We start from the raw sequence: 20,305 nt of genomic DNA on the forward strand, positions 1-20,305 counted from the left end.
GTGTCCCGCTCCCTTTGGAAAGGGTGTCCTGCTGCCTTTAGACTCTATAAAGAGGGTGTCCCGCTCCCTTTTAAGAGGGTGCCCCGCTCCTTTAGAGAAGGTGCCTCATCCCTTTAGACTCTTTGGAGAGGGGGTCCCGCTTCGTTTACAGAGGGTGCCCCGCTCCCTTTAGAGAGAGTACCCCGTCCCTTTAGACTATTTAGAAAGGGTGTCCTGCTCCCTTTGGAGAAGGTGTCCCGCTCCCTTTAGCAAGGATGTCCCACTCCCTTTAGACTCTTTAGAGAGGGTGCCCTGCTCCCTTTGGAAAGGGTGTCTTGCTCCCTTTGGAGAGGGTGTCCCGCTGACTTTATTGAGTTTGTCCCGCTCCCTTTGGAGAGGGTGTCCCGCTGCCTTTGGAAAGGGTGTCCTGCTCCTTTTGGAGAGGGTGTCTCACTTCCTTTATAGGGGGTGTCCCACTCCCTTTAGAGAGGCTGTCCTGCTACCTTTAGTCCCTTTAGAGAGGGTGTCCTGTTCCCTTTAGACTCTTTGGAGAGGGTGTCCTGCTCCTTTTGGAGAGGGTGTCCCATCCCTTTAGACTCTTTGGAGAGGGTGTCCCACTCCCTTTAGAAAGGGTGTCCTGCTGCCTTTAGAGAGGGTGTCCTGCTCCCTTTGGAGAGGGCACCCCACTCCCTTTTGACTCTTTGGAGAGGGTGTCCTGCTGCCTTTAGAGAGGGTGCCTGCTCCCTTTGGACTCTTTAGAGAGGGTGTCCTGCTGCCTTTAGAGAGGGTGCCTGCTCCCTTTAAACTCTTTGGAGAGGGTGTCCTGCTGCCTTTAGACCCTTTAGCGAGGGTGCCCCATCCCTTTAGACTCTTTGGAGAGGGTGTCCTGCTCCTTTTGGAGAGGGTGTCCTGCTCCCTTTAGTCTCTTTAGAGAGGGTGTCCCACTCCCTTTAGTGAGTTTGTTCCACTCCCTTTGGAGAGGGTATCCCGCTCCCTTTAGACACTTTAGAGAGGGTGTCCAGCTCCCTTAAGACCCTTTGGAGTGGGTGTCCCGCTCCCTTTGGAAAGGGCGTCCTGCTGCCTTTAGAGAGGGTGTCCTGCTGCCTTTAGACTCTTTAAAGAGGGTGTCCCACTCCCTTTTGAGAGGGTGCCCCGCTCCTTTTAGACTCTTTGGAGAGGGGGTCCCGCTTCGTGTACAGGGGGTGCCCCACTCCCTTTAGACTCTTTGGAGAGGGTGTCCCGCTTCCTTTAGAGAGAGTACCCCGTCCCTTTAGACTCTTTAGAAAGGGTGTCCTGCTCCCTTTGGAGAGGGTGTCCCGCTCCCTTTAGCAAGGGTGTCTCGCTCCCTTTAGACTCTTTAGAGAGGGTGTCAATCAATCAATCAATCAACTTTTTTCTTGTATAGCGCCAAATCACAACAAACAGTTGCCCCAAGGCGCTCCACATTGCAAGGCAAGGCCATACAATAATTATGAAACACAGTCTACGTCTAAAGCAACATAACCAAGGGATGGTCCAGGGTCACCCGATCCAGCCCTAACTATAAGCCTTAGCGAAAAGGAAAGTTTTAAGCCTAATCTTAAAAGTAGAGAGGGTATCTGTCTCCCTGATCTGAATTGGGAGCTGGTTCCACAGGAGAGGAGCCTGAAAGCTGAAGGCTCTGCCTCCCATTCTACTCTTACAAACTCTAGGAACTACAAGTAAGCCCGCAGTCTGAGAGCGAAGCGCTCTAATGGGGTAATATGGTACTACGAGGTCCCTAAGATAAGATGGGACCTGATTATTCAAAACCTTATAAGTAAGAAGAAGAATTTTAAATTCTATTCTAGCATTAACAGGAAGCCAATGAAGGGAGGCCAACACGGGTGAGATATGCTCTCTCCTGCTAGTCCCCGTCAGTACTCTAGCTGCAGCATTCTGAACCAACTGAAGGCTTTTTAGGGAACTTTTAGGACAACCTGATAATAATGAATTACAATAGTCCAGCCTAGAGGAAATAAATGCATGAATTAGTTTTTCAGCATCACTCTGAGACAAGACCTTTCTAATTTTAGAGATATTGCGTAAATGCAAAAGGCAGTCCTACATATTTGTTTAATATGCGCTTTGAATGACATATCCTGATCAAAAATAACTCCAAGATTTCTCACAGTATTACTAGAGATCAGGGAAATGCCATCCAGAGTAACGATCTGGTTAGACACCATGCTTCTAAGATTTGTGGGGCCAAGTACAATAACTTCAGTTTTATCTGAGTTTAAAAGCAGGAAATTAGAGGTCATCCATGTCTTTATGTCTGTAAGACAATCCTGCAGTTTAGCTAATTGGTGCGTATCCTCTGGCTTCATGGATAGATAAAGCTGGGTATCATCTGCGTAACAATGAAAATTTAAGCAATACCGTCTAATAATACTGCAATAATAATACTGTGTCCCGCTCCCTTTAATAAGTTTGTTCCACTCCCTTTGGAGAGGGTGTCCCGCTCCCTTTAGACTCTTTAGAGAGGGTGTCCTGCTCCCTTTGGAAAGGGTGTCCTGCTCCCTTTGGAGAGGGTGTCCTGCTCACTTTATTGAGTTTGTCCCGCTCCCTTTGGAGAGGGTGTCCCGCTGCCTTTGGAAAGGGTGTCCTGCTCCTTTTGGAGAGGGTGTCTCACTTCCTTTATAGGGGGTGTCCCACTCCCTTTAGAGAGGCTGTCCTGCTGCCTTTAGTCCCTTTAGAGAGGGTGTCCTGTTCCCTTTAGACTCTTTGGAGAGGGTGTCCCACTTCCTTTAGAGAGTGTACCCCGTCCATTTAGACTCTTAGGAGAGGGTGTCCTGCTCCTTTTGGAGAGGGTGTCCCGCTCCCTTTGGAGAGGGTGCCCCGCTCTCTTTAGACTCTTTGGAGAGGGCGTCCTGCTCCCTTTGGAGAGGGTGCCCCGCTCCTTTTCGACTCTTTAGAGAGGGTGTCCCACTCCCTTTAGAAAGGGCGTCCTGCTGCCTTTAGACCCTTTGGAGAGGGTGCCCTGCTCTCTATGGAGAGGGTGTCCCACTTCCTTTAGAGAGGGTGTCCTTCTGCCTTTAGTCCCTTTAGAGAGGCTGCCCTGCGCCCTTTAGACTCTTTGGAGATGGTGTCCCACTTCCTTTAGAGAGGGTGTCCCATCCCTTTAGACTCTTTAGAGGGTGTCCCGCTCCCTTTGGAAAAGGTGCCCTGCTCCCTTTAGACTCTTTGAAGAGGGTGTCCTGCTGCATTTAGAGAGGGTGTCCCGCTCCCTTTGGAGAGGGTGCCCCGCTCTTTTTAGTCTCTTTGGAGAGGGTGTCCCACTCCCTTTAGAAAGGGCGTCCTGCTGCCTTTAGACCCTTTAGAGAGGGTGCCCTGCTCCCTTTAGACTCTTTGGAGAGGGTGTCCCGCTTCCTTTAGAGAGGGTGTCCCTTCCCTTTAGACTCTTTAGAGGGTGCCCTGCTCCCTTTAGAGAGGGTGTCACGTCCCTTTAGACTCTTTAGAGAGGGTATCCCGCTCCCTTTAGAGATGGTGTCCCTCTCCCTTTAGAGAGGGTGTCACGTCTCTTTAGACTCTTTAGAGAGGGTGTCCCACTCCCTTTAGAGAGGGTGTCCCACTCCCTCTAAAGCACTGACTGGATGTCTTTGGTGCGAGGTTTCTTTGGCGGATGCTTGATCAGTGATGCAGTGATTTTCTTTCAAAGAAATGATTACTCAGTTAAGAATCCATTGAGGAGTGTCACTGCTATTGTGAGGGAACATTAACTACCGAAATTTGCCAGTGTCGCGCATTTCTCCGATCATGATCCAGCACACAGGTGCATCAGTGTTGCGGAGCGAATTGGCTGGAGACGGGACATGTTTCACCTGGCTGTGGCACATAGGTGCTTATGTTCAAGAGGTGGGGATGGATCGGCGTGTTTGTAGCGTGCTAGATACTACAGTGTGCAGCCGGAGTGCCCACTCCCAGATCAGCAGATAAACATTTATCCAAGAGACATTCAGTAACTTATATGAAGAAAACTGTCTGTAGAAGTGATGATTTTTTTTTATTAGCAGCATCCTTATACTGAGTTTGTCGAATTACATATGGCCTCTAAAAAAGTGGAGGGACTGGGTGTTTAAAAACTGTTCTTATTCCTAAATGGTTAATGAGATATACCAAATTTTACTCAGCATAAGTCACACCTGTTAAAAAAAATCCTCTTGAAGAGGACAAACCCATACATAAGTTACACTGAAGTGTAAATTGCACCTTTTTCAGTATTCTCAGATCATTAATTTGGGATTTTTTAAGTGAAGTGTACTTATTATTATTACCATTTATTCTTTTATTATTAGAGTTGATTTTGTTTCATGCTTTGATTCCTGTAAAGTCCTATATAAATGGTTACTGTAATATTATAAAGAACAAACTCATGATTTTTCGATATAAATGTCGTACCTGAGTATTAGTCTCAGGGCCTTTCATTTTAACTGTAGTGCGGTGGCGTACAGAAGCAAATTTCAAATTTCAAAATTACTCATTTGTATAGCACCAGTTCACAACAGGGTCGCCACAAGGCACTTTACACAACACAATTCGAAAACAGAACAAAATTAATTAAAAGATCAAAAGGCAATAAGGCAAAATATAAAAGAGTAAAAAGAATAAAAAGTACATAAAAACATAATATACTAATGATAAGACTGGAAAAACAAGGCAAAATTACAACTATTCTTACTGTCCAAATATTTCTGGACCTAACTGCATATGAAGTTCTGCGACGTATGTCACAGATGAGCTGCTGGAGGCCTAAGTTTTCTTGAGTATCTTGCCTGATCATATGGTTGTAGGATTTTGGGGATGTTTCATAAAAAGTACACAAAAAAAAATGTCTTGCTCGCCATAGACATCCGAAAAAAGAAAAAAAAAAAATCAAACATCAGAAAACTTAAATGCATTTAATGGATCTTGGAAAAAGGTGCAGAGAGCATAAAGGGGGGTTGGGGTGTTTTTTTTTTCTTCTTCTTCTTCACTGCTCCCTGGCTCGTAAATGTGAGGACAGGAAGCAGCATCCTGTGCTGGACTCGGCCTCCTCGTTCTGCCACATCAGAATATTCATTTGCAGTATTTGGCTCTGAATATTAAAGTCATCTGTACCTTTTAAAATTCTTTTCAAATCTGAAGCCCCTCACCCCCTCAGCACTGATGAAGGCGGCCCAGGAGAGTCTGAGAGATGCGTTCTAACATACTACTACTTGATAAGTCTCTCTCTCTCTCTCTCTCTCTCTCAGTCTGAGGGGATTTTCTGATGCATCCAAAGTGTCAGAAATAATTAGGTTTTGTCAGATTTATCATCGTGGCACAAACCCTCTCCCCTGCTCGGCCCCAGATCATGTTATGCCTTGTTTGTGTGTGACAGCATTATTATTCTTGTTAGTCGCCCGGCAGTTTTTTGTTTTTTTTAACACCCACTCCTCTGTTGTTCTGAAGGGACAGGCGTCCTGCTCGCACCGCGGCCGCTTCCGTCCGCCGCTTATTAACAGTGGCTAAAGATATTCATCCATTTAGAGTTAAAAACATGTATCATGGTGTCCGAGCGAACTGCTGGGGCTCAAGTTGATTAATGGCAGAACCTAGCTGCCGGTTTTTCCTCTTGAGGAGCGACACGCACAGGCCCTGCATATTAACGAGTGGCTGCGCTTTCTATTAACTAGATAAAAAAGCCTCTCCTCTGCCTTTGCTCCAGGGGGCTCAGGGATGAGAAATTCTCCATTATTTATCATGTGGCATGTTTTTTTTCACCTTTCTCCCCCTTTTCTCTCTCTCTCTCTCTCTCTCTCTCTCTCTCTCTCTCTCTCTCTCTTTTTCATGTATTTCAACCTGGTGTCATCAGTAAACTTCTAAATGCCAAACGTGTCGGGAACATCACAGCTTATCGGCCTTACAGGAGACGCATTTTCCATGCAATTTTCATGCACATACTTATCGGAGACGCGAGGCATCATGTCGAATTAACGGCTCACAAACAACACGGTTGTTATTTCTCACTATATTGCGCTCGTAACGGCTCATATTTGTTTGTTGGCAGAGCAAAACTTGATTCCCATGTAAAGGGAATTATTTACACGTTATTTTATAGTGCTAATAATTTGTAGGACTGCATTTATAGCTCAGACCTCAAAGGGGCGGATTGTATGGAAATAACCAGGACTTGATTGGCTGCACGTCTACTATAGGGATTATTATTATACTTGTACATGTACATATTCAGTGCCACAATGAATGCAAAGTGTCATTTAATTTATGAGATTTTCACTTTCTTTTCTTTCAAAAAAAGAAATGTTTTATACACGCGACCACAACGGTTGAGAGAAAATCCAAAAAGTTCAGTTTTTGTTCAGGCGGTATTGCAAAAAAGTATGAAAGGGATTGATTGATTGATTGTTTGTTTTTTCTATCCCCAAATTTGGTCAGTCTAATCCAGTCAAGGAGAGGTGCAGTGTTTCACTTAATTTTGTGAGTTTTTTTCCTTTTAAAATTTTTTAAATTTTAAACAACAAAATTTTCTGAATATTATATTTAACAGATTTCATAAAAAAAAAACTTTCTCTGCAATTCTTTTAAAATTGAGGTCATATAATTTATGCCACTATGAGAGGTGCAGTTCAAGGTATTTTTTTATATGTAGTTCAAAAATTTTAAAGGATTTTTTTATACCCTCAACAGAAACAGGCCAGATAGTCATGCCAAAAAATTCCATCCTTCTATTGAAAAGTAGTTATTGTCCAGACAATCATGAAAATCTTAAGTTTTTTTTATTCAAATGTGGTTTATATAATATATGCCAGTAGATGAGGTGCAGCGTTTCATTTCATTTTAGAATTTTTTGTTTCTTTTTGCTTTTTTTTTCAAAAATTTCTGAATATTAAATTTGTCTGACTGATTGGACAAAAGCCTTTTTAAGCAATTTTGTTTTAAATTAGGTATGTGGAAAGTTTTATTATTATTTTATTTATTTATTTATTTTTACTTTGGAACATTTTATTCCCATAACAGACAGGGGTGGTATATAATAGCGCTAAATTAAAAATTCTCTGAATATTAAAATTTGCCCAATTAATTTTTCAACTTATTTTCAAGCATTTTTTTCTAATTACCCTTTATAATTTTACCACCAGTGGAGGCGGGAGTGCAAAATTTCTTTTAATTTTATTCTTGTTTTATATACTTTAAGTGTTCTTTACAACAATATCTCTGGACGGTATAAATGAAGTTATTAATAAAATCTAACAGATAAAAGCAGGTATCCAGTTGCGGATTTGGCCGGGTGGGGGGGAAGGAGATATTAAGCCCCACCTACTTTCCTGCTCGGTTTTCTTTGCTTTATACTGTTGATTTGTACTCACAGTAGAATTTGCAGAAAGAAAAACAAATCCAAACTTTTCTTGCCGTTGTGATTGCATCGCAGGCCGCAAGTTCACGTGAAGGAAGAGCCACTTAACATGGATGACGAAGACTGTCCGATGTCACTGGTAACGACAGCCAATCACAGTCCGGAGCTGGAAGACGAGCGGGAGCTGGAGGAAGGGAACTTATCAGAAGACCTGGAGTGACTAGAATACGGTTTTGGCCGAAGTGTCCCTCTGGCCAGCAGCACTGTTCCTCTCACACAGACTCGAAACCACTCCACCATCCAAACACACACACACACGGCTGACTGTCCTTCTCTCTCACCACTGGGACTATTTATTGCGCATGCATCCAGATGCGGACTGGTCCAAAGGGACTTTTTTTGGGAACCCCAAACATAACAGGCATGAGATGTCTGGTTTTGAAAAGAACTTTTTGAGACGTGTTTCCTAAGAGATGGCGTGGCCACAAACAGTACGAGGACGACGGACTCATGAACGGGAGGGGGAGAAAAAAAACCCATGAAACGAGCAAATCGCGTTCTGTTGAAAGCTAGCGGCTTCATGTACTGCCAAAAAAAAACAAAAAATCAAACAAAGATGTTTTATGTTTGTGAATAATCCCACCCACAGTAGTTGTTGACGTCCAGAGACGATTGCTGGTTCAATTCAAGTTGTTGCTCTCTTATCATTTGCACACAAGTAGTCTCAGAAATTTGTGTCACTGCCTGTATGTTGCTACTGTTAGAAAAAACAGTGTATTATTTTCAGCTTCTTTTGTTTTTCTTTTTGTTTTTGTTTGTTGTTTTTTTTATGTCATAATATGATTTGGACACCACCAACTGTAAATGCCATTCCCTGAAATTACGCCAGTAATGGAACTACGGTATCAAGACTGTTGCTGCAACTGTCCAAAAAAAAGTTAAAAGAAAAAAAAAAGAAAAAAGTTGGCTTGCAGTCTGTTATGTGTATGTGAACCTTAAAAAAAGGGAAATTAAGTTGTGGGGGTGAAAAAGGGGGTTTATGTAAAGCACCATTTCCAAAAGGTTTCTGCGTAATTATCTTCTTCTTGTTCTCCTTACCTCCTTGTTTAAAAGCTTTGTCTACCTGCAAACAGTCACAGGCAACAGCTAGAAACCAAAGCCAACACGAGCAATGGCCAATAGCTTAGAGACAGAAGCCGCCAGACTCCTCTTGGTTCGCCTTCTGTGGCTTAAACGAGAAAGAGAAGCTTTTGTTCTGCAAACTACCTTTGAAGAACCTCTGGGATTGTTTCTTTTAGCCCTATACAAAGATTACCACAAGAGAGGGACGTAAAATACAGATATTTTTTCTTTTCTTTTATGTGTAATTTGACCATTCACAGAACGTCCACTTGAGCAGACAGCATCATCGGTATTTGACTGGAGTGTAGCGTAAAAGTGGATCACAACCAAAATGAAACATTTGTGTATTCAGTAGTGCAGAAGCATTGTGTTCTTGTACATTTTCCCCCACATCAGGCCATTAAAAAAAAAATCCTTTCTTCCCCCCCACCATCCTGATTATGTAACATTCAAAGTGGGACTGTCAAAATGATGTTGCATCTCATTTCTGTGGTGGTTTTGTTCTGAGCTGCGTCAAAACCGAAACTGAAAACATTGCTAACCAAACATTTAAAAAATATCTAGTGAAGCCAAATAAGTCATAAGTCGAAATGAGATGATGTGGCTTAGTTACGATGGAAAAGCAAATAATAATAGCCATTGCGAAAGAGGTGAAAGGTGATATTTTCTAGGTGATATTTGCTTCAACTCACTTTTTGCGTAGTTCTCTTCGCTACACAGATCCGACTGGTGGTGGAGTCCATATCAACGGCCTGTTTTCGATTTCCATCGTGACTGGAAATACACAGGGCGTTTTTTTTTTTGTTGTTGTTTTTTTTTGTTTTTTTGGGGGGGACACGACACCCCGCCAGTTCCCTCGGAGCTAATGGCATCTAGAAAAGTGTTGTTGCTTTAACGGTCATTTCTGTTTTCAGTAAACCAAAGTTACACAAAAACCTGCCTCCTCTTGTATGTGACAAACAGACGGCTAAACCTCCAGATGCTATCGGACAAATCTGGCGAGTGACATAACGAGCACAGCGTCTGGTAGCGCTGACCAAAATGGACGCGTTTTTTGTGCGTGTCGCACCGAGCTGAGAAATGAACACGCTGGTCAGATTCACATCAAGAGGGCGCCGGCACCGGATCAAAGCTTTTCCCAGTGAAACGACTTGAAGGCGACATTCTTAATAATCTTATCGCACCAAATAAAAGGACGACGTGTCTTTCAAAAAAAAAACACAAAGGGTTCTCCCACTTACCCAAAAAGGCTTAAAAAGCTTCTACCTCTGTATGACAAATTCAGAATAATTATGACAGATTGCACGAGTTTTTAGGACACACTTTACTGCGCTGGTCTCATAGGACGTGGCTCAAACCAACGTTTACATTCCCTATGTCAAGATATGGAAGATTTGCATTGTAAAAGGTTGTCGTTGAACATTTGTAGAATGATGATGTATAGATTACCTGCAAGGGAGTATTGTGTTTTGAAAAAATGCATGTCTAAAAAAAAAAAAAAAATCATTTGGTGGACTGGAAACAAGAACTAATACAAAAAAGAAGAAGAATATAATAGAAATCAGCGGGACGATGGCCGAGTTGTACGTACAATGCACAGGAGTGTGTTACCTCAGATATACTGTCATGGGAGGGATCAAACCTGTCAGCCACAGAATGCATATTCCTGTAGATTTGCATGGGTTTTGTATAAATTCAGTTTAAAACACACACACAAAACAAAAAAAAAAAGTCTAAAATAGTTGCTTGCACATAAATACCAGAAAGACCTCCAGAACTGCGATCTGCTCCTCCACTAGATTTTAGGATTGTCTGGATTTTCTGGGTTGATTTTTGTCTGTATTTTGATAACTGTGCATACTTATGTATAAATAAATAATGATTTAAAAAAAAAAACCTGTCGGTGGACCCATAAATTTACCAGACATTTTTCTAAGAGGGGGAGAGGAAGAAAAAAAAAATCCCCGTGTTTCTTTTCAGAATTTTTACTGTTGCTCTCTCATTGCTTGCTAAGATTAGCAAAAACCTGCTTTTTCTGCATCTGCTTTGCGTAGCTGTAAGGCTTAACCTAATGTGTGTATTTATTGCTTGTACCTCTGTGCATACTTTATGAAGCATTATGTCTGGCAGTTGAGTCATGTATCCTTTCTACTGCTATCCTTCTAATAATTGGGAATATGATGCCCTGATGTATACAGTAAATTGGGACTGTAGCAAACATACGTTTATGTAATTGGTGATTTTATTTTATTTTTTTATTTTATTTTCCCATTTAATTTCCTTTCGACGGAGATTCAGCTACTTTTTTTTTTTTTTATACTTTTCATTACTGTGTACTGTGTCCATACGTTAAAGGTTCTCAGACTTTAGAAGGTCATGGTTGAGAATTGTAACAGACATTATTTTCTGTATTCATGGCATTTTACTGCTGAATAAAATAAAGGACCAAAACTTGGAATTTGAAAAAGCAGCCGTCTACCTCCAGCATCTTGTGCATTTACAACGCGTCTGCCTTTTTATTCTACAAAGGCAAAGCTATGAAAATGTAGCAGCCGTTTTGCTTTTTAACGTTTCAGGAGCTGCTTCTTCAGAGACCTGAAGGAACTGGTTGAAAGGGGAGGGAGGTTGGGAGGAACAATTAAAATTTAATGTTTATGTTACAGGGCTTTGTTCGGGGCTTCCAGCTCTGACAGTCTTGTTTAGGGGAGCAGAACGAGGCGCCGTGTTTCCCACCTCTCTGGACCTGTAATGGGTTTCATCTCGCAGCGGCGGTAAACCTTTTGGAAGAGTTTGTGAGACTACAGCCGCCATTTCCGGCCGATTATCTCTTGTCATGCAGCTCCCATCAGAATTTCTTCACGTCTTCCACTGTCCGTCCATCTTCGAAACACTTAAAGAAAATACAATCTGAAGGAAAACTTTTATTGATTGATGTTGACTTGTTTCCAAATGGCTTTGATGGGCCGTGTGGCTAAATCAACTCCAGCCGCCGGCCCACCCTACCTTGTCGGTCATGGAGCAGCCGCATGCTGACACCTTCATTGAGATTCAAACTGACTCTACCGTGACCAATAGGTTGCCCATTAGCTCGTCTACACGCCGTGAGCCGCGACACGTTCCAAAGGGTGCTCGGGGATGTTGTGAGACCCTTTGAATCATGTCTGCTGGTCATTTAATCATAACGCTGCTGCATGTTCTTTTATTTCTTACCATATGATGTCCCACGAGAGATCTGGGAAAACAGAAACAGTGGCGTTTTTCATAACGGCGCACAAACTGTACTCCCCCGCCAAAGGCTGCCGCCGCCGCTGGCGATGACAGTCCCAGGCATCAGCTATGGCAGCCTCCTGTTATCTCCTTGACAACCGGCGTTCCGGAGCATTAGCTAGCTCGCGAGGCGCTCGCCTTCCGTGCTATTTATGCACTTGGAAGTGTTTGTGAATTCAAGTGAGGGATGGTATACGGAGCGCAACAAGGGCCGCTGTGTACTACACAACATCAGAGGCAGCGCCGACATTAAAGTGTGAGAGCGCCTGCTATGTAGACCCTTCTTTCAAAGGCCATGAAATAATAATGGGTTGTGGTTAGAGAGGTATCCATGAGTCACACTCGCTGCTTTTCATAAAGTGGAGTTATTTACAGTGCTATGAATAAAAGAAAGGGTAGCCGGTGGGGCGGGGACTTTTCCACATGGATGATGGAGGAAAAGAAGTCCCTCTAATGTACAGCGGCGGTGCAGGACGCCATGCAATTGCCTGAAACAAACAAGCCTGAATTCTCTAGAAGTTGACACTTATGAGAGAAGTTATCTGTAGTTAGCGTAAGACAGATCTGAGCACGAGGTTAAGAAGGCGCCCGCATCCTCGTGTTTGCCGCTTCGTCTCCAACACCGACCATTTTAGTCAATTTATGAACCGTCCTCTTGTGACACTGGGCGGTAAATACCTCACAGTTTATTGATTAAGAGTGCAGAGAGTCAGAGAGTGATGCTCTCTTACACCCACAGCCCCCCACCCACCACTTCCCATCCGAGCTGACAACGCATGTCGACTATCTGCAGAACCCTCGCCCCCAGGCTGCAAAATTGCCTGCTAAATAGTCCGAGGCAATGGCAACGCTAATTGAGATCATCATTATTATAATTGCGAGTCCCCGAAAAGCACGTCTTAAATAATTTGCATTGCTCTCAAGTTGATATTGGATGAGGTGCACAAAAATAATTAGATAGCTCGGAGGCACGGCGCTCAGTTTGGAACTGAACTCCATCCACCCGGGTTCCAGTGACCACTCGGCCAGTGTTGCTTTGGGTGTCCTGACGTTTGTCCCGACTTTGCTCATGTTATTGCTCAGTTTGATGCCTGATTGTCAGCAGTTTTTAATTTATATCGGGGGGGGGGGGGGGAGTATTTTTGAACACCGTATTCTGGTGAAAATCTTGATATGTTTTGCATGACTCTTACTATTTTGTATTTGTTGGGTTGCGACAGCGTTGCACAGAAATGCATTGTGCACCATGAAGTCGCACCTCACTGAAAAATTAAAGTTTTGCACCGTGATAACCGCTGTATGCACAACCAACGTGTGCAGAGGTGGAAGGTAACTGCTCATAACAGAGCTAGACAGGCTAATGCTAACATATCTGTTGAAATTTTGCAACAACAAATGGGTTTCCTGTTGGAACAGGTAGGATAAATTCCAAAATCAGTGTGCAATCATGCTAATTACATGACTAATGTTAGCAGTGTTTAACAATTAATGCAAAGTTGAAGAAATGTTGCATGGTAAAAAATTTGTGCGAAGCAACATGCAGTGCAGTGCAATTCCAAAACAATGCAAACACCCCTAAACAATTTCAAAGATCCATAATTTGTGTAAAAACTCCAATGCTATTAATGATATTTAGCCCTGAAATGGCTAGTTTTATCTTTGTGTTAAGTAGATGTTGCAAAGTCAAAATTTGGACTCCTTGATTGGTCTGTGAGACACGCCCACTGAGCGTGTGTTTGCCAGTATGCCCAAGTGGTCTGAAGGAAGTCCAGTGGAGCGTTTTAACCGATGTTCACAAATAGCTGTGTGGCTGTTTACTTTTATTCTTCTATACCACCACCTGGGGGCAGTATCACAGACAATGCCAGAAAACAGTGAAGACTGAAGTTGAACCCAGAAGATAGGCTTTTTTATATATAGCATGGCATCGTGCAGCGGTAGCCAAAGTTGGGAAATTCCGGAATTGAATGCAGAGCAGATTGGAATTCTTCTACTCCAAAAAACATCAAGAAGTGGCAGAAGCGTAGTAAACCTTTGTTCAAATATTCAGACTTTTTATGCATTTTGAAAAATTACACTTTAACCCTCATTTCTGTCCTAACCTGAACTCTTTTAAGAGAAAGTAATTTGCAGTGTCACGAGGCAGCAGAAGCGTTTCCTGAAACCAGAGGCACGCACTTCTCTCTACAAAAATTCCAGAATTGTACTTGGCCATATTGAAATTCTGCTACTGTGGAAGACTTCCGAAAGTCCATGAACCTTCATTCCTACCTTAAAGTAATTTGTAAGGACGCTCAGTAGGAGAAACATCTACAGAGAGGCTCCTTCTTAAACTGGATGTGTGCAAAAGTGCTTCCGAAAACGGCGGTCAGTTTTGCAAAGACAAAATACTGCACAGAACCCATCACCCAGAGAGGCATCGTCTCACAGACTGAAAACTTTTTAACAATGCATCGCCTTGCACCTTTGACAAAAACTCACCTGCACCGTTGACACTTAACGTCTGAATTCTGTCTGCTAGCAGAGCTGCTGGACTGGAAAAAAGTCACTCATCATTACGTCAGACGGGCCTTGTAGCTGGAACGTGTGCCCAATTCTCCGACTGAAACAAGGGATTAACCCCCCCAAAAATGTTGAGAAACTGCTGACTTCCATGAAATCTTGCCTGTGGCATTATCTACCACGTGCACGCCCTCATCCTATCTCACTCGCGGCAGACACATGAACAGGGTGAGGTTTGACAATTTGATTGAATGAAGGCGATACGGTGACGCACCCATGACTTGTTTCCAAGCTTTGATGACAACAACAACAACAAGCCGTGCCAGTCTGTTGCCGGCCAAGATAAGTGCGTCAAACATGAACGAACGATCAGATTAGCTAAATCCTCTTAGATACGACGATCGCCTCTTTGTCACCCGTTGTGTGTTAGCTGTGATGAATGGATCCAGCAAGCGTGCAGGTGGCTAGAGAGGTTATGCTGAGGGGAAGAAGAAGAAGAAGAAGAAGGAGAAATCCTAACTATCATCTTTAATCCGTCGCAATCACACGTGGCCTTAATCGCCAATTCATAATGGAATTTATAATGGAGTGATTTCAATTACTGTTGGCGCATGGTTCTGCAATTCAATTAGGGAGATGCAATTGTCTCACATTTGAACATGTTTGTGTTTTGAGAGAGAAGTTTGGTGAAGAAAGGACCAAGCCCGTCGTGATCGGGGAGTTTGCAGCGCGGTAAAGAAAAAAAACAGGAGAAGTGTGGAGTCTAAGTGCGGCGCGCTGGGTTTAAATCACTTACTGAAGATTTTTAATGACATTTCAGTGTTCCTCGTATAATTACTCTTCATCCGAGATGGGCCGTAATGCTGTTGGACAGTCGCGGTTCAGCCTCGCTAGCTCGCTTCATTAGCGTGTCATTCCTATTTCACATCAGAGGCTTTAATTGTAATGCTGAATATGCACAGCTCGCCACCGAAGCCTAATCAAAGTGGATCCACTTGTATTATTAATATCAGAAATCAGCCCGCTTGCTGTTTTTTTTTTTTTAATAAATAAAAGAATACATACGCATAAATCAGCTGTCATTTATTAGCGTGGCCATGGCATATCCGCCAGACATGCAAAAGGAGAGCGGCCCCACCTCGCTGTTGCTTCTCCGTGTGTCACTCCTCAAGATTTTAAAGGAGTAAAGGAAAAGGGGAGGAGAAGAGAAAAAAATGCATTAAACATACACGCTAATTCTGCTGTCAAGTAATTAGATTACAAAGCAGGTGATATAAAAAAACGAGGACAGGTGGCAGTAACGAGGGGTTGAAGATGGAGAGAAGAAAAGGGAAAGATGGCAGGATTATAGATTTTCATTTAAAGGCAAGTAAGACAAAAGGTTAGGGGGGTGCAGAGAAGAAACGGTATCTTTGAGGAGGACAGATGAAGTTGTGCTGATCGGCCATAAAAAGCTGCCGCGTGTTTGAGTCGTGTGGCAACAAGAGTCAAAGTGCCGCGAACCACTAATCCACATCAGCAAGCAGGTTTTGGTGCTGATGCAGGAAGCGCGCAGGGCTGCTGGAGGGAGGAATGTGGACAGGCATATGGTGGTAGGCTTTACAAAAGGATAGGATGGAAATGGCTGGGAAGCACGGTGGCTTTCGTGGTTAGCGCTGTTGACTCACTGCATGAAGGTCATGGGATCGATTCCCACCTGTGGCCTTTCTATGTAGGGTTTGCATGTTCACCCCGTGTTTGCGTGGGTTCCCTCCAGGTCAACATCCAAAGGCTTGGAGACTTTAAATTCTCCGTAGTTGTGCGTGCGGGTGTGAATGTGTTTAGTTGTCTATATGTGGCCCTGCGACAAACTGGCATCCTGTCCAGGGTGTACTCCACGCCCTATGACTGCTGGGATAGGCTCCAGCAAGGAGATTTTATGGATCCCCAAAAAGGACATGAACAAAAACCCAGCACTTTTGCAAGATCTTGGGATAGTTATATGAGATTTCGCAAACCTTTTCCATGAAGTTGAAGTAGCCGACTTCCCTTTGGGCTCAGTAGCAAACGCTCTGGCAGTCATGCCACTTTGTTTACTCTCAGCAGCTCTCATAATTCACCTTGCACTTGTAGCAAGATGAAGTGCGGATTGAAAAGACGTTCCCGCTAGCTTGGCTAAAGGGGAATTTCCCTTTGGCTGACCTGATAGAGTTCTGGTCTTTAGTGCGAGCAGTCCAGGGTTTGATCTCACCACTGTCCTGGTCACAAAGGTCCTACGGTCACAACTGGTGTCGGCAGGATCTGGGTAGTCACAGAACATGCTTAAATGCACCTGTGACTTCGGGACAAAGTCAAAAATGGTGGGGAGATATGTAGCAAGATGAAGTCTGGATTGAAAAGATGTTCCCGCTTGCTTGGCTGAAGGGGAATTCCCCTTTGGCTGACCTGGTAGAGTTCTGGTCTTTAGTGCGAGCCGTCCCGGCCACAAAGGTCCTACGGTCACACACTCTTTTAACTTACTGATTAGAAAAGACCACACATTTTCTGCTACATTGTGGTATACTTGTAGCCTCCATTTCAACTTTTAATATAAATTATGACTATCAGTCAGCTTAAGTATTTTTGCACAATTTTTAATTTAGGGTCATTCACTTCCAGGTCAGTTTGCTGCACTTTGGATAGCTCATGAAGATGGCAAGCTTGTGGAATCCTACACTCTATGGTAAAAGCATGGAGGAGGAGGATTTGGAAGAGTTTCTGCACTCTAGAGTGGTCCAACAAGAGGACATAACACCTGTGAAGAGAGATAGATCTCGTGATAGTTTTGAGAGATCTTGATGTCCCTTTATGAGCTCCGTAGGGTTTAATGTGCTCCTACGGGGGGGAAAACCCATAGATATTCCAACATTTTGCCAGGCAGTCATCATGACAGGAGACAACACTGTCGCATCTAATGTCAGAATCCATTAAATTTTGGAGGTTACCCAGACCTGGATCTGGATTCTGGATCAAGTTTCACTTTATTACTGTCAAAAGTACTTCGCAGATTCTCACCACATTTGCACCACAGATACATATTAGGCCATGGATGACCCCACTGAATTTTGGAGTTGATCTGGACTGGATCCGAATCCTGGATCAAGATTTCCCTTTATATAGGCTTTGAAGGATTACTTCAAAACTACTTCATGGATTCTCACCAAATTTGCACCACAGATACGAGATATTAAAAAATATCATATATAATAATAATATTATAATAATATTATATCAATAATATCACGGCTCGTAGATATTAAGGCATTGAACACTCCACTCAATTTTGAAGGTGATCCAGATCTGGATTGGCAGACATCAGAAATCTCTGATTGCTCTGGTTGTATTTATTATTTGGCACATTTAGTTGATGTCATGTTTTACAACTGGCAAGGCTGAGATGTTTCCTTTGTTCAGAGCTTGTCTGGTTACCAGAGACTGACTAATGGTGATATCAACATCCATTGTTCACTGTTGTTACCTAATACCGCTAATTTCTCCAAAAATACGAGGTCTGTTAGAAAAGTATCGGACCTTTTTATTTTTTTCAAAAACTATATGGATTTGAATCACATGCGATTACATCAGACAAGCTTGAACCCTCGTGGGCATGCGAGAGTTTTTTCACGCCTGTCGGTTACGTTATTCGCCTGTGGGCTGGCTTTGAGTGAGGAGTGGTCCACCCCTCCCGTCCGAATCTCTTTGTCTGAGAACTTCCTGAGAGACTGACGCTTTGCTTGATCAAAATTTTTTCAAAAACTGAGAGGCACATCGAAGTGGACACCATTCGAGAAATTCAGCTGGTTTTCTGTGAAAATTTTAACAGCTGAAGGACTGCCCACGGAGCGGGACGTCGCGATGTGCCCTGAGCCGCCACTGTCAGCCTGTTTTGAGCTGAAAGCTTTCAAATTTAGGCCTCTGTTGACGTCGTGACAGAACAGAAAACTTTCAGAAGAGGTCGGATCAGCAGTTTATCCGGACATTCCACTGTTAAAGGAGATTTTGTAATGAAATAAAGTGCGGACGGGTCCGCGCGTTGGGATGCAGCCGGCGCCGCGCGCCGCCACAGAAAAAAACACCTCCGTTGGAAGCCTTAAGGACAAGTTGGAACATGTCCAGCTGTTAAACAATTTCTCAGATACTCAACTGAAAGCCATCAAAAGCCGCCTGGTTTTTACAAATGGTTATCAACATGGAGGTGTTTTTCTTGTGCCGCCGCACCGCGCCGGCTGCGTCCCGACACGCGGACCCGTCCGCACGTCTTTCATTAATAAAAATCTCCTTTAACAGTGGAATGTCCGGATAAACTGCTGATCCCGACCTCTTCTGAAAGTTCTCTGGTCTGTCACGACGTCCTGGGTCAACAGAGGCTTAAATTTGGAAGCTTTCAGCTCGAAACAGGCAGACAGCGGCGGCTCAGGGCGCGTCACGACGTCCCGCTCCGTGGGCAGTCCTTAAAGCGACAGCAACAGTCCATAATCTCTCATCAGCCGTTAAAATTTTCACAGAAAACCAGCTGAATTTCTCGAATGGTGTCCACTTCGATGTGCCTCACAGTTCTTGCAAAAAATTTTGATCAAGCAAAGCGCCAGTCTCTCAGGAAGTTGTCAGACAAAGAGATTCCGGCGGGAGGGGTAGACTACTCCTCACTCAAAGCCAGCCCACAGGCGAATGACGTAACCGACAGGCGTGAAAAAACTCACGCATGTGCACGAGGGTTCAAGGTTGTCTGATGTAATCGCACGTGATTCAAATCCATATAGTTTTTGAAAAAAAAAAAGGTACGTTAGTTTTATCACAGACCTCGTATTAGTCCTATCAACTTTCCGTTTTCATGGCGTTCATCCTTGACCCAAAATACACAGGTATGCCAAATGGCAAATGTCAGCTCACCCCTGTTTCTCCGTGATTGAAGTTACACACACGCAGAAACATACACAGATGCAACTTCGCTTTTAATATATAGATTAGACAGACATTAATTAGGTATTAACCCTTCCCAGCCAAAACGCCCCCTCCTAGCGCCCCTTCTTGGTGCATTTTGGGGCCGATTTGCCTTGTGGAACAAAGTCAAACTCTGCTCCGTTTGAAGCAGTAGTTTCTGCACTTGCTGAGCAACATATTCTGGTGGCACTAGCGTTAGCAGCTAAGCGCGGCGTAACTTTCCTTCCATTTTGCCATACAGAGGAGGTCTGTTAAAACTGCACATTCAGTGGTGAAAAGAATTTTAGAAAGTTGAGAGAGAGAGAGAGAGAAAGAAAATTACTTTCACATGCAGTGTACCTGCTATAATCCTGCGTATAAGGCGGGTGGAAAATTGATAGCGTCAGTGGGGGGTAGTGTTCAAGTACAGGTCAGCTCCATTACCGAAGTCCGGCATGTCTCGCTCACATCCTGAACATATATACATGACCTCAGCTTGATGATATTCTCTTTCAATCTCGCTGGTTTCCATTCCAAACCTCTTTGATCTGTGATTTGCATTTTAGCGCCCACGGGGTGAAAATTATTTGGATGAGATTTTTTTCCCCCCACTTTGCCTTCTTTTTTGCATCTTCTTCACTCACTGTTTCGCAACACCTGAGGCGTGTAAACTCCCTCCATGTCTCCGTCTCCCCCCGTCAACGCTTTCCCCGCCGCCTTTTAATATCAGCTCTGCCCTTGAACACAACAAACAAATTAGCTAGCGGGAAGAAAAAAAAGAGAGAGAGCCCATCTTGGTTGGTTCCACACCTGTGTGTGAGATCCTCAGGGCTCTGGATGAGGAGCCGTGATCACTGTCAAGTGAATTTTACTTCATTTAACTATAAATTGTCATGATCAGTAGAGTCAAGTAGTTTGGCTCAAGCAGATAATGCACGGATTGAGGTAGCTGTCATATTACTGGGATAGTGGTACCTATTAGCCACATAGCCAAATGCTAAGAGAAATGCAATGTGGCTAAAATTGTTCTTGGCCACAGTGGCTAAGAAACTTTTTCATGGTCATACATAGTTAATACGAATACAAACCAGGTGCAGTTATTGGGATACTATCTAGTCAGATATTTAACTTTTATGAAACTTT

The 20,305-nt window shown here is 43.5% G+C and overlaps 1 protein-coding gene and 1 long non-coding RNA gene across 9 annotated transcripts in view; one reads left to right on the forward strand and one right to left on the reverse strand.

Annotated features, from left to right (window-relative positions):
• Window positions 1-8,662, forward strand: part of foxp2 (forkhead box P2) — a 223,351-nt gene extending 214,689 nt beyond the window's left edge. For 6 of the 8 annotated variants that reach the window (XM_034163713.1, XM_034163718.1, XM_034163712.1 and 3 more), the window contains one exon: window positions 7,409-7,553. In XM_034163713.1, coding sequence (XP_034019604.1) covers window positions 7,409-7,553 — 145 coding nt within the window. Of the gene's footprint in view, window positions 1-7,408 lie in introns of all 8 variants that reach the window. The other 2 variants (XM_034163719.1, XM_034163717.1) reach the window with 1 other exon arrangement.
• A 1,556-nt stretch (window positions 8,663-10,218) lies between these two features.
• On the reverse strand, window positions 10,219-19,918 carry LOC117504285. Its single transcript, XR_004558755.1, has 3 exons — window positions 19,907-19,918; window positions 17,141-17,144; window positions 10,219-10,352 (listed from the first exon to the last, which is right to left on the reverse strand). It is a non-coding gene; the product is annotated as an uncharacterized LOC117504285 (long non-coding RNA).
• Between the last annotated feature and the right edge of the window lie 387 nt (window positions 19,919-20,305).

The sequence above is a fragment of the Thalassophryne amazonica genome, chromosome 22 (genome assembly GCF_902500255.1).
Source record: "Thalassophryne amazonica chromosome 22, fThaAma1.1, whole genome shotgun sequence".
Lineage (NCBI taxonomy): Eukaryota > Metazoa > Chordata > Actinopteri > Batrachoidiformes > Batrachoididae > Thalassophryne > Thalassophryne amazonica.